Source organism: Australozyma saopauloensis, chromosome 3, assembly GCF_035610405.1.
Source record: "Australozyma saopauloensis chromosome 3, complete sequence".
Taxonomy (NCBI): domain Eukaryota; kingdom Fungi; phylum Ascomycota; class Pichiomycetes; order Serinales; family Metschnikowiaceae; genus Australozyma; species Australozyma saopauloensis.
In genome coordinates, this window is record NC_086133.1 from 312754 (window position 1) to 326447 (window position 13694).

The 13694-nt window shown below is 42.9% G+C and overlaps 6 protein-coding genes across 6 annotated transcripts; 2 read left to right on the plus strand and 4 right to left on the minus strand.

Moving 5' to 3' along the window:
- Positions 1–90: 90 nt before the first annotated feature.
- Positions 91–1272, plus strand: PUMCH_002314 (uncharacterized protein; the record flags this gene model as incomplete). The annotated part of the gene is made up of 1 exon (XM_063021328.1): positions 91–1272. The coding sequence occupies one exon, from the start codon at positions 91–93 to the stop codon at positions 1270–1272; it is 1182 nt and encodes a 393-aa protein (XP_062877398.1).
- A 105-nt stretch (positions 1273–1377) lies between these two features.
- PUMCH_002315 (uncharacterized protein) lies at positions 1378–2334 on the minus strand (the record flags this gene model as incomplete). The annotated part of the gene is made up of 1 exon (XM_063021329.1): positions 1378–2334. The coding sequence occupies one exon, from the start codon at positions 2332–2334 to the stop codon at positions 1378–1380; it is 957 nt and encodes a 318-aa protein (XP_062877399.1).
- Positions 2335–6838: 4504 nt separating this feature from the next.
- On the plus strand, positions 6839–8857 carry PUMCH_002316 (uncharacterized protein; the record flags this gene model as incomplete). The annotated part of the gene is made up of 1 exon (XM_063021330.1): positions 6839–8857. One exon carries the CDS (start codon positions 6839–6841, stop codon positions 8855–8857), a length of 2019 nt encoding a protein of 672 aa, XP_062877400.1.
- A 208-nt stretch (positions 8858–9065) lies between these two features.
- PUMCH_002317 (uncharacterized protein) lies at positions 9066–9533 on the minus strand (the record flags this gene model as incomplete). The annotated part of the gene is made up of 1 exon (XM_063021331.1): positions 9066–9533. The coding sequence occupies one exon, from the start codon at positions 9531–9533 to the stop codon at positions 9066–9068; it is 468 nt and encodes a 155-aa protein (XP_062877401.1).
- A 398-nt stretch (positions 9534–9931) lies between these two features.
- Positions 9932–10336, minus strand: PUMCH_002318 (uncharacterized protein; the record flags this gene model as incomplete). Its single annotated transcript, XM_063021332.1, has 1 exon — positions 9932–10336. One exon carries the CDS (start codon positions 10334–10336, stop codon positions 9932–9934), a length of 405 nt encoding a protein of 134 aa, XP_062877402.1.
- A 316-nt stretch (positions 10337–10652) lies between these two features.
- Positions 10653–12314, minus strand: PUMCH_002319 (uncharacterized protein; the record flags this gene model as incomplete). Its single annotated transcript, XM_063021333.1, has 1 exon — positions 10653–12314. One exon carries the CDS (start codon positions 12312–12314, stop codon positions 10653–10655), a length of 1662 nt encoding a protein of 553 aa, XP_062877403.1.
- Between the last annotated feature and the right edge of the window lie 1380 nt (positions 12315–13694).

Here is a 13694-nt window from a genome sequence, read left to right on the forward strand (position 1 = left end):
TCCCGAGTTCACAATCATGCAGTCGCCCCACATTTGGCATATATATATAGGCTCAGGTATACCGCAGGCCTCCAAGATAATACAACAACCATGACTCAAAGTATTATAAAAGGTAAAGACACTCTTACTCTTCAATTGAGCGGTATTGAAACAACTTTCCACCATATTTGGCTCCGGGACCACTGTCGTTGTGAGGCATGCTACTTTGACACCACAAAACAGCGTCTTCTCAATTCCGCTACCATAGATGAGGACATTCATCCTGTTGAAGTGACTGTGAACAATGAAAAACTACATGTGACGTGGAGTCAAGATCAGCACAAGTCGGTTTATGACTTGAGCTGGTTGCAACTTCACTCCTACAATCCTCCAGTCTTGCCCAAGGAGACTGTTCAGAACGAAAAGAAGTTGTTGAGTCGTCAATTTTGGAGAACCAAGGATATGGAGAACAACATGCCTGCTGTTGATTTCAATTCAATCATGGCTTCCAGCGATGCATCTGATGGCGAGGCTGCAATCAAGGACTGGTGTGAGAAAATCTGGCGCCATGGTTTTAGTCTCATTGACAACGTACCGGTGACCCCTGAGGCGACCGAACAGCTTTGCGAGAAGCTCATGTATATACGCCCGACTCATTATGGTGGTTTCTGGGATTTTACTTCGGACCTAGGCAAGAAAGACACTGCTTATACCAACTTCGACATTTCGGCGCACACAGATGGAACCTATTGGTCTGACACGCCTGGTTTGCAGTTGTTCCATCTCTTGTACCACGACGGTACTGGAGGCACCACGTCTTTGGTTGATGCTTTCCAATGTGCCGAGCTTTTGAAAAAGGAGCATCCAGACAGCTACGATCTCTTGACCAAGATCCCAGTTCCTGCCCACTCCGCAGGCGAAGAAAAGGTTTGTATTCAGCCTGATATTGCGCAGCCTGTGTTGAAGCTTGATGCCAATGGAGAATTAATTCAAGTGAGATGGAATCAAAGTGACCGTTCTTGTATGGACTCTTGGTCAAACCCTGAAGATGTGCCCAAATTCTACGCTGCCCTTCGTCATTGGTACAAAATTATTTCATCTCCAGAGAATGAGATTTTCTATCAATTGCGTCCTGGTCAATGTTTGATCTTTGACAACTGGCGTTGCTTCCATTCAAGAACAGAATTCACCGGAAAGCGTAGGCTTTGTGGAGCATACATCAATAGAGACGATTTCGTGAGCAAATTGCGCATTCTTACTCTTGGCCGTGAGAAAGTACTTGAAACTCTTTAGAATTAAGAACTCTTTGAAATGAGACTTGTCGAAGTGGATAATCGAAGTAGGTAAGACAAAAGTATATTAATTTTCAATCTATAAAGTCCAAACTCAAAAAGATCTTTAGTGGAAGATTGGAATCTCATCCCAGTCCCATGGGTCATTGAAACGCAATCCAACATCCAACTTGGAAATGGTGTCGATCTCACTCTCAGAAAGGTCGAAGTCGTTGACAGTCAAGTTGGCCAACAAACGTTCGGTCTTGTTGGACTTTGGAATGACTGCAAGGCCTCTTTGTGTGGCCCATCTCAACAACACCTGTGCTGCAGATCTCTTGTGTGTGTTTGCGATAGACAAGATATCCTTGTGCTCGAACAAAGCGACACAATCCTTAACCTTAGGATGATCCAATTCAACGAAAGATTGAGGCCCAAAGGATGAGTATGCAGTAATGGCGATGTTCTTCTCCTTAACCCACTTGATCAACTTAGGTTGTTGCAAGTATGGATGATGCTCGATCTGCAAGACGGCTGGAGGAATCTCAGCGCCTCTAAGCAAGTCAAGAATCAATGCACCACTGAAGTTGGAAATACCAATGGATCTGATCTTGCCCTTTTGGACCAATTTCTCCAATGCCTTCCAAGTGTCAAGCAATGGCACGTTCTCGTAATGGAAGTTGTCGCCATCTCCACAGTAGAAACCTGGTGGGTATTTTTCGGAGTGTGGGACATACTTGAAAGCAATTGGGAAGTGGATGTAGAACAAGTCCAAGTAATCAACCTGCAAGTCGCTCAAGGTTCTGTCCAAAGCAGTCTCGACGTTGGCTGGGTCGTGGTAGTTGTTCCAAAGCTTAGACACAATGAAAAGCTCGTCACGTGCAACCAAACCCTCATCAAGAGCAAGCTTGATACCGTCACCAACCTCCTTCTCGTTGCCGTAATCCTGAGCACCGTCAAACAATCTGTATCCTACTTTGATAGCGTTGTAGATGGTGTCAGCACAGGTGGCATTGTCGACTTTCCAGCAGCCGAAGCCGACCTGAGGCATTTCATGACCGTTGTTCAATTTGATGGTAGACATTGTATGATTGATTAAGTAGAATGGATAGAATTAAATTCTTACTTTGGAATAGGGGGGTGTCTGATATTTATACCTGTGGATCGGTGTGGGGGCAATCGATTCCGCATTCCGGTATACAACAGGTGATATTCTGTGTACAATGGCCATTCTCGCTAGAATAGGAAAAGTTTCCGGATCAACCACTGTGGAGTTACGAATCGAGATTTGCTGACAAAGGAAGGTCCTGTTGGTGAAATATAGGTCTGATTCAAAGGATGAGTTTAGTGCGTGAATTTCTCTGACAATTTATCATGTTTGATTCAATATGTTCGGTCGATAACTTATTTTGCAGCCACAATAGAGGCTCTGCTTGCTGCTGATCCGAATACCAACGCACAAAATCCTTTTGAAGAGCCAATCAAAAGGGGAAATATCCTCATCATTATTTTTTTATTTTTCTATTCATTTTTTATCTTCGAGTACGATTCAATGTTTATGGCGATCTCCAATTCTGAAAGATGAACCACCTTGAAATAGGAGAATATGGAGGGGAAATTCTTGCTGGAATAACTTAATAGCTCTTTAATGAGATACTATGTATCAGTATTAGCATTTGTGACAAGAATTCGAATTTAATCAAGGTCCTTGGATGTCATTTGGTATTAACATTCACCTTGCCTCTTCAACGAATCCAATTTCAAAAGTTTTAAACGAAAATCTCTTCTGTAATGTTAATAAGAGGCTAGAATTGGAAGACTTACCATAAGCTGAACAATTCTGACCCTCATTCATCATGACAACGAAGTTAGAAGTGTGAGTGGGAACAGTCGTTGTATATGTGCAATCACAGACCTATGAAAGAGGTGTCATCTTGAGTAGAAAAAATCCGCAAATTTTACACACTGCGATCTTGTTTGCCATGATGTTCGGTCAGGATTTTGTCGTTTGTTTACTTTTTACTGGTCCATATGAGTTCTAATGCTATCTCTTCTATGCTAAGAGGATCGCAGAAGTACGATTGAATAAAAAAAATACTTGGAAACATACCTGAGCCATCACTTCAATAAATGTGTTCTATTGCTTGAACAAGTTCAATTTGTCTGCTCTCCGATGTAGTCTTTCTTTTGCCAACTTCAGATGATGCCGAAAGAGCACGTAAATACTTTCAAAGCTTGAACGGATTTCGCTCTTCAGACGAAGATATTTTTTAGCAATAGGATGTATTTGCGTGACTCTTGTATCAGCCACGATGTACGCCTGTATCGTAGCCCGGTCAGAATTACCCAGCTTAAAACGCAGCGGCCTGAGTCAACAAAAACAAGAATGGCATACACAACGATTTGTAAAAATCTAAACGGAGTCACTCAGCCCCGATCACGTATACAAAAACAACTCTCCCTCTCCTTTTACTGATGCAGGTGCACTCATGAACAGACAACTTGAAACACGGTAAAATTATGATTCTGAAAACCAAATAACAAGAAAAATTGCACTCCTTCGGTTTTAGTATGATGCTTTGCAACTACCAGTCCAATCCCGCTACTAGGGGAATCTGCATACACGACGTCGTAAACCGTGAATAGTTAAAGAAGTACAATACGTGACGGATTTGGAATAGGCTATGCCGAAAATGACAATAACTTCATTATAGCAACCTGCATCTAAATTGTGTCAACTTGAGGCACACATGGGGTATCCTGATATTCCATAAATTGCATCTTAGTATCAATACATACAAAGCACGTTGCATTTTGCAGAGAGCAAGTCTATTATACATAGATTTTCATTATACGCTACGCATGCATCGCGTATTAATTCTCGTTCAATGCCGTTGTATCGGAAACCCTGCATTGGCGGCATGCAGTCTGTGCAGATGCTTGACAGAGGTTGGAATGTTGACTATCAAGCGTGTCTCTCAATTGAGGGCTTTCTAAGGCTAAAAGATCCAACCGGCATCTGAAAATGCTCATGAAACGAGGCGACTTTTTGTTTATCAGCAAGAAATGCGACACAAGTACCGCCTGACCGTGCTGAGATTGGTCCCAATTTAAGTACAGGATTATTGTGTCCAATTGGGTTCTCAACGATAATAGTAACGCCCCAACCCAAAACGGCTGGTCTTCAGTAATCGTAAAAGCGGTCTGTGTTGGCTTCAAGGCACCTCTAAAAAAAACCAAGTAGAGACGCGAAAGACTGGAAGAATATATAGCTTCATTGCAACTAAGCAATCTTGCGCAGTTTCGGAATTGCAGATTTACTGGTTTATCTCACTCCAGTTAACACTAGTTTTGGTTTTAGTCCCCGCTCGGATGTGTCATTTTAGCTGCACCCTGCACATGCATCGCGGTCTAAATAAACGGCTGCAAATATTCGCTTTCAATAAACAAACCCTTCCTATATAAAGCGACACAGTTTCCGGTCAGTTCTTAAGCATCTAAAAAACTGTTCTTATACCTTTCTCAATGAAACTCAGTTTTTCTCTCGCTTTGCTCTTAGCAAATGTTGCCTCTGTTCTTGCAAGTCCTGTCATTAGACGTGATGACCCTGTCAACAATGGCACTGTTTCCGCTACATCTACTTCCTCGAGTTCATCTTCTGGTCCAAGTCTGATCGTCGATGTCGACCGTACATACATTCCATCTCCTTTGTCTTCTTATGGAAATATCGATATTATTTCATCTGTGGAAATCGATGATGATAGCAACAAGGGCACTGCCACTTACCGCGGTGATGTGATGTCAATCACAGTTCTGATGTTTTACTATTCAATGATTCCAAACAACTCTTATGCCGTGTTCTCTATTCCAGCTGCTTTCTACGGATACCCATCTAGGTACGACATGTACGATACTGTCGGAGAATACGTCGGTACCGTCGCATGCCCTCTTTATGATGGTAATTTCATGATATACTTTGACAACGATTGGAGTTCAACCCATTTTGGTTTAGACGGTAACTTTACCTTGTACGCCAAAGTTAACACCGAGGTCGTCCCGCTTGTGACTAAACGCGGTCTTCCAGACACCAACAGTCCAACGGTTCAAATTAACACTGGTACTACAATTACCTATGGAGTGTTGTCCGGCCAGGCACCTTTCACCTACGCATTCTACTATCAAAACGTCGCTGTTGTCAACAGCTATGCCATTCCCGCTCCAAATGCCGTTATTAGTGCTGCTATGCCAATCTCTTCAGGTTCTGTGAGTTCCAGCGGATCCATGACTTCTGGCTCGGCTAGTTCCGGTGTTACCACTCAGAAATCCAAGTCCTCCAGCTCGTCTGCCTCTGCTAAGGGTATTCGTTCTTCATCATCTTCCTCCAAGGCCAGTAAGACTACTACGAATGTTATTACCAAGGCCTCTACCTCGACTACCCTCGTCACCATCACTGACTGTGGTACTCTCACCTGTAGTTATGTTGCTCCAGTCGTCACCAACTACGTGACATACTGTCCTTTGAGCACTGTTATTGTTGTCCAGAGCTGCAATGTTGTTTGTGTCCCATACACTACTACTGTCACTAAGGCGGGCTTCGTTACAATTACTGGCTCCGTAGTTGTTCCCACCACACAGACCACAGTAGCTTCTACTAAAACTGTGACCGCTGCTACTTCCTCGAATGCTTCTCAAGTTCTCACTGTTTCTACCTCGAAAGCTACTTCCACCTCCAAAGCCACTCCAACTGTTGCTTCCACAGTTGTTGCTGGTAAGGCTGCCTCTAACTTTGCAGGCGTCTCAGCTCTCGTTTTTGGTGCTTTTATTCTCAACATGTTTTAAAACAGCCTATGAGTGTGCTTTTATCTTTAGAGCACTCGGTGCAAGATTTCCTCTGGTCAATTTCTCTTCTTAACTAACCTTTTATTTCTTTCGTGACAACGTGATTTGTTTTTTATTGAATTTGATTGTAGCTCTCTAGGCACTTTCGTTACGCGATATGATTAAACTCTTTTCTCTTACCAGATTTCTCTAATCATGACGCGGTAACTATTGATGTTATCCTATTCAATGTATTTCTGGTGACAGTGAACAGAAATTGATCACTCAAATCCGCTCAAAAATTGACTTCGTCTTAATTTTTTTAATATTCCAGACCGGAAGTATAGACAAACAAAACACTTGTCTGCCTCTAGATCGGGTTTTTTTGGACTATTAAATATTGGGTAAGATTGCTTTCGTCACTGGTACCAATGTTCTGACTTGACTCAGACGCTTTTCGATAAAAGGCCGTAAATAGTACCTCCAGAAATGTAGACAAATCTTCTTTCAACCGTACAATTCCTTTTATTCCACCATCAAAAAAAACCAAATTTTTCTCCCGAAGCAATTTTAAATTATTAGGTGAATATTGTTTTGGGAAGTTATCCTGCAGTACCGCCAGAAAGATAAACAAACAATACAACACCCTACCAAACAACGCTAAGTACACAACAGATATTACTGAGAATCGACAACTGCTCACCAATAAAATACTCCGCTGCTTCAGGGACTCGAATTACTTTCTTTTGCAATATCCACGCTTTCCAACCATGAAAAACTACCCACTATCCGTAAAGGTACAATGTACATCTCAAAATCCGCAATTCCACCATTCGGGAAACGCCATAGAATGTAAAGGCTCGCAATATTCCTTTTCTTCCATTCAGACTAGTTCTCTCTCCGAGTCGGTGTTTGCTAAGCTCCTTTCAACGTCGTCTACATTGATCTTGGTGGGTGAGTCCTCTTCTGCTGCCCAGACATTCCATGAAATACTCAATTCGAGTTGCTCAATTGGAAATTGCACTATTTCAGTTGCCAACTTGTCCAAGAATAGAAGTTTCGTAGATGTCTTGAATTCGTCTCGGGGTAAACGTTTTCTCAAACAATTGCCATTGGGCAGGCTACTCAAAAAAGTGAGAATGAACAATGCAGTTGCATCTCTAATAGTAGATAGCTGTTCAAAACAAGACATCATCTCGAAAGATCTGTCCAGATTGAGGTCAGTGACAATTGCCTCAATTTTCCATGAAGGAAACACGCTTACGGTGATCGACATTGCTGGAACTGACAAACTCAATAGCTTCTGTAAATTGAATGATGGCACATCTGCATCATTAATTAATCAAGGACTCTTGGCCGGGTTTGTTTTCGATCTTGTCCCAATGGACAACGCGAAGTACATTTTACATCTTCATCAAGGAGGTGATGCAGAGGAGATTTCTGCATTGTTGAACATGTTTGGATCATATCAAAAAGCCAAAGACTTGGCAGCTTTGTCTGATGCTGGCCGATCTAGTAGCCCTTCCGTTTCAGAAACTCCAAGTTATGCCAGACCAACAAAGTCATCTGTAACACCCAAGGCCAGACATCCTTCTTTTCAAATTTCAAAACCTCGAGTGTCTGTTTCTTCTGTAAAGCCAATGAAAAAATTGACTTCGGCCAAGTCCAAATTCCTTGTTGACAGATATTCTTCAACGGTCAAGGAAAGAGAGTCTCACAAAGCACTTGAAGACATGAAGAGGCAACAGCATGCTACTATGTTAGAATTAAAACAAGAAATCACAAACTTAAAGTCTGCTTCCTCGGCTATCTTGAGCCAACTCTCAACTGCAAGGGGTACAATCACAGACTTGCAACAGATCCACGAGAGGACTGTGCTGCAGCATCAAGCTGAGCTTTTGGAAGCCACTCGTGAACTTGAATCCGTACAGCATGAAAATTCTAATCTAAAGAGTTCACTCCTGGCGAATGAAAAAGCTGCTCAAGAATTGAAGTCTAGAATTCAAGAATTGCAAAGGTCAAATGAGGACAGCCTCAAATCTGTTGAAACAACCACACAAAAACTTCTGGAGTACAAACAAATGGCTGAGGATCTTAACGCTAACAAGTTGAAATTGTCGGAGCAAATTGAGATTCTTCGGAGACTGGAGTCAAGCCTTCGCGACGAGCAGAAAGTTTTAAGTGAAAATCTACACAATGTCCAATCTAGATCTCATGATAATGCTCATAGTCTTGGTGAGCATATCAAGGAACTTTCATCCAAAGTCAAAGAATTTGAGGCTGGAAAAGCAAATCAACTTGATCTCCAAAGGAGAATGGAACTTGAAATCGCGGCCTTGAAACTGACAGCAGCTGAAGATCGCCAGACTATCGAAAGTCTCAGAACACACCTGACTAGAGCAAATGAGCTAGAGACCACGATTTCGCAACTCCAAAAAGAGTTGCAAGAGTCAAGAAATCTGTTCAACACTGGAGGAATTTCTTCCGCCAACCCGATTCAATCGATGAATGCTCATGAGGATGTTGCAAAGATTTTTGGCTACTCCGATAATGATCTCGGTAATTTGTCCACAACGTTCTCTCCCATTACTGGCTTTGATGCGCTTTCACAGATCGATTTTTCGAATTCATACAAAAAGCCGCTTCTAGGAGTTGCATCAAGTCCAAATCGTGTTCTTAGACAGTCTAACATCCGATTTAATGCTCCGCCCATTGGCAAATTAGCCAGTTCTCCAGTGAGGAAGGATGGACGGTCAATTGAGAACATTGAGAACATTGAGAATCAGTGATATTCGTAAAAATTGCTTTTTTTTATTTCGCGTGTGTGTTTTTCTTATGTATTTTATATAATCGAGTGTACAATCCAGTAAACCTACTAATTTCTTAGCATCAATAAGTTTGACCCGAGCTTTGAATCGCGAAAATCGTCAAAACCACAATCACACATCATGTTTTCTAAAAGCTGCTAGTTCATCGCTGTCCTTTTCTCGCAAACACTTAAACGGTTCTTCTATCAGAGAAAAACCGAACCACAGGTCCCATTCCAGTAACATCCACGGTCTTTTCAAACCAGCCCAACATCAAGGCGCCATGTTTCGCTCCAAAAGGCATCCCCATGATTTTGTAGATGTATTTGATCAAAGTATCTTGCTGCTCGGAACTCAATTGTGATACAAAGTTGCCATATTCAGAGGCATTGTGATTGTTCTTGATGGACGCAAGCACCTCGAAAACAGTCTCCGCGTGTAATACCTTTGTAGACTCGTCGCTGACGTATGGAGGAGTGTCCAATGCAGTCTGTAAGGCCTCTAGAAACTTGCCCAGGGATAAGTTCTGTTTCACTGACTGAGCTACTGCTTGTGCCTGTTCAGGGGAAACAGGGTCCACCTGTGGAATCAAGTCCAGCTTGCACAAATGGTTCTCAGGTTCCAAGGCGTCAATGTCAATTCTTCTCCAGTCGTCCATTGGGGAGTGTTGTAGGGTGTGTTAGTATGTGGAGGTGGGAGTTGCAGGAGATAATCTAAATAGGGAGAATATGGAGAAATGGAAATTTAAATATGGTCAAGATGAGATGCAATCGACTCAAATGTGGTAGGAAACTTAGATAAATTGTATTAAATTTACATCTCATGTTTAGTATGTCTGTGGTGTGTTTCTTTTCTAGTAAGTTGAGTAACGGCGGTCTGGCATGCTTGATTGGACAAGGGGAAAGTAGCCGGTCTAGTGAAGTGAGGTTCTTTTGTTCATGTTTGTGTTGACAGCACAGTAGAAGTTTAGCCTTTGTTTCGTTCACTCGCTGGGAGCTCTTATGGTACAAGTCAGAATGACTATGGGCAATCAATCAGCGATTGCATGGGATTGGCTTACTCGGCTCTGGACTTCTTCTTCTTCTTTGGCGTGTCTTCGTCCTCGTTCTCTTCGATCTTACCATCCTCTGGGATTTCCTCGTCCATGTTTCTGCAGAAGTCATCTAAGAACTTCAAAACCTTCTCTTGAATAGCCAACGAATCGACGACAAAAATCACCAATCCATCACTTCCAACCTCGTACTTGATGTGCTCTTCGTTAGGAACTGCCACCTCCTCGTCAAACTTGTCGAAAAAGGACTCCACTTCGTCAAAAGCCTGGATGGCATCAAGCATTCTCTCTTCCATCTCTCCCTCTGGGGATTCTGGAGAGTTTACAACCACAATGGCACGCAAGGGGTTATCGAGACCCTCGCCCTCCATGTGTGTTTTGTGGTTGGGAATGTCAACGGCCTCGGTCATTGTGTGGATGGGTTGATTGGGAAACTTGTAGACACTAGGTAGATGAGATGAGCATCGGTAGAGATAAGGGTTCTTGCAGAAAGAAAGTCGGTTCCGAAACAATAGGCATTTTTTTAATTAGAATAATGGATTTCCGGATCGTATCTATATTTTTTTTTTTATGTTGGCGCCTGAGTGTGTATGATATTTATGTTCTTGAGTATTGAGCAACGTTCTAACTTTGAGATCTGAGTCCTACAAATACTATCGTTCACATAATTTTATTAATCTTTGTTATTTACGGCAAGACTTACAACTTTCCGGGATAAACTGGCAGTCATTGGCTCCACTCCTTGAATTGGTTGATCAAACCGTTGGTGGATGGGTCGTGGGTGGAAACATCTCCAGCAACATCCAACTCCTTGCCAATGGCCTTGGCCAAAACCTTACCCAACTCAACACCCCATTGGTCGAAAGAGTTGATGTTCCAAATGGCACCCTCAACAAAAGTGACCATCTCGTAGTAGGCAATCAATGCACCCAAAGTGGCTGGGGTGATCTTTTGAGCCAAAATCGAGGTGGTAGGTCTGTTTCCAGAAAAGACCTTGTGTGGGATCAAACCACCCTTGGCACCCTCTTGCTCAACTTGCTCGGCGCTCTTACCGACCATCAAAGCCTCGGCTTGGGCGAAGTAGTTGGAAGCCAACATTCTTTGGTGCAAGTTGTCCTCAATTGGGTTGTGAGATTGAGCAGCAAGAATGAAGTCCGATGGGATCAACTTAGTACCTTGGTGCACCAATTGGAAGAAAGAGTGCTGGGCGTTTGTGGCTGGCTCACCGAACAAAATGGTACCGGTCTGGTAGTTGGTGAAAGAGTTTCCTCTGGTCACAGACTTACCGTTAGACTCCATGGACAATTGTTGCAAGTAAGCTGGGAAACGGTGCAAGTATTGGTCGAATGGAGCAACCAAGTGAGTTTGAGCACCGAAGAAGTTGTTGTACCAGACAGACAACATACCTCCAATAGCGGCGATGTTGTGCTCCAAAGGAGTGGAGGTGAAGTTGGCGTCAAAGGCCTCAGCACCTTTCAAGAAAGCCTCAAAGTTGTCGAAACCAATGTAGATGGCAATGGACAAACCAATGGCAGACCAGACAGAGTATCTGCCTCCAACCCAGTCGTTGAAGCCGAACATGTTCTTAGTGTCAATACCGAACTTGGAAACCTCCTCAGCGTTGGTAGACAAAGCGGCGAAATGCTTGGCAATGTGAGCCTCGTCCTTGACGGAGTCCAAGAACCAGTGCTTAGCAGAGTTAGCGTTGGTGATGGTCTCGGCGGTGGTGAAGGTCTTGGAGGCAATCAAGAACAAAGTGGTCTCAGCATTCAAGCCCTTCAAAGCCTCGGCCAAGTGAGTACCATCGATGTTGGAAACAAAGTGGACGTTCAAGCCTGGTTGAGCGTAGGACTTCAAGGCCTCGGTGACCATAACTGGACCCAAGTCAGAACCACCAATACCAATGTTAACAACATCGGTGATTTGCTTACCAGTGTAACCAGTCCAACGACCAGAACGAACCTCCTCGGAGAACTCCTTCATGTGTTGCAAAACGGCATCGACCTCAGCAGCAGTGTCCTGGCCATCAACCTCCATCTTCTTCAAAGAGCGGTTTCTCAAAGCCACGTGGTACACAGCTCTGCCCTCGGTCTCGTTGATCTTAGCACCGCTAAACATGGCGTCTCTCAACTTCTCGACACCGGCCTCTTTACACAACTCGACCAATTCGTTCTTGATCTTGTCGTTGATAATGTTCTTGGAGAAGTCGAACAAGATCTTGGAACCGTCGTAGTTGGTGAAAGTCTCGGAGAACTTGGAGAATCTCTCACTGTCAGAGGAGAACTCCTCGGTGACCTTGAGGGTCTTACCAACAGCCTCGTAGGTGGTCTCAAGTTGCTTCCAAGCTGGCAACTCGGTGGATAAGTTGAAAGAAGATTGTTCAGACATGGTGAGGAAAGGGTTTGGTGTAATGTTAGTAATCAATTGGATCTGTCACGTCACTTGTGTCAAATTGGCAATCGATTGGGTGATGAGAATTGGCTCAAGTGCTGGAAGAAGAGGTTTTAAGTGGTAATTCTTTGAAAGCGACTAGCCGGTGCACAGAGGTCCTGGGTCAGGTGAGCAGATTCTAGGAGAAGAGAAAAGTGGCCCGGGAAGACCAATTGAAGATTTAGAGCGGCAGGGCTAATGTGATTTTTTTAATTTGTCAAGAACGTGTTCTACAACTTTTTTTCCGCTCGTTTCATTCGTTGGTTGATTAAATTAGCGTGGTGTTCTTGTAGATTCTGAATATTCTGATGCTTGTCCCTGTAGAAGCATAAGTGAGACAGGTGGGTATGTGCTTACGGGTGTATGCAAGAACAGATCCATGGGATATTAGTGCTGGCAACAAAAACAAAAAAGAAAAAATGGGTTCTCGTTCCTTTTGTTGAATTTGATTAATTGTACTATTCCGCTAATAGAGTATTGTCATGGAGTTTTAAATGGTTCTGTAGTTGTAGCACCAACACCTGGTGAGTCTTTCAGAAACCTTGGTGGGGACAATAGAATGGCTTTTTTCAATGCAACATAAAGTGCAAGTCATTTATTCTTTCTCTGTTTTACCTTCATCGCAACTAGCTTTGAAGCTGGGTGATCGATCTGTGTCTCTGCAAACAAGAAACCACCGCACACTCGACAAGAAATAGTAGACTGAGCAAGTTGCCAAATCGCAAAATCGTCTCAATGACAAATCAGAGGAACCAGATGTCAGGCGGAAACCAATCTTTGAATTGAATCCTCTGTTGTAGTTTTATATGCAAGATTTTGCAGCCATTGATCGTGATGAATAGCAAGTCCAATAACACAACTTTCTGCAACCTTGGGTCAAAACTAGAGAAAACATCATCACCGGATATAACTCTTTCACTTTTGTGGTTTTCTTTTCATTCTTGACTAGTACAGCCTTGCAAAGGTGTCAAATGCTTTGAATGAAGTATCAAATAATAACTCTGTATCGTACTGAATACGTTGTTCTGGTTTCTGATACATTCAGAAATTTATTCCAATCTCAACTGTGTGTCGCTCCATTCAGTAGCCCTTCTTTTAACGGACCATCGGTACCAAAACCGAAAATCTCAGCGAAGTTGAGGCCGTAAAAAAAAAAAGAACAGACTTTCTTGGAATTATTGCATAAAGAAAATGTCAGTCTTCTCCTATTTTGCCTCGTTTGAAGATTCTCATTAGATTCGTAATTACACATACTCCACAGTTTGATCTACTTGCATAATCTAACTACTCAGGATGACTCTCGACTCCAAATGGGCTGTAGAAGACAACACAGTCAAG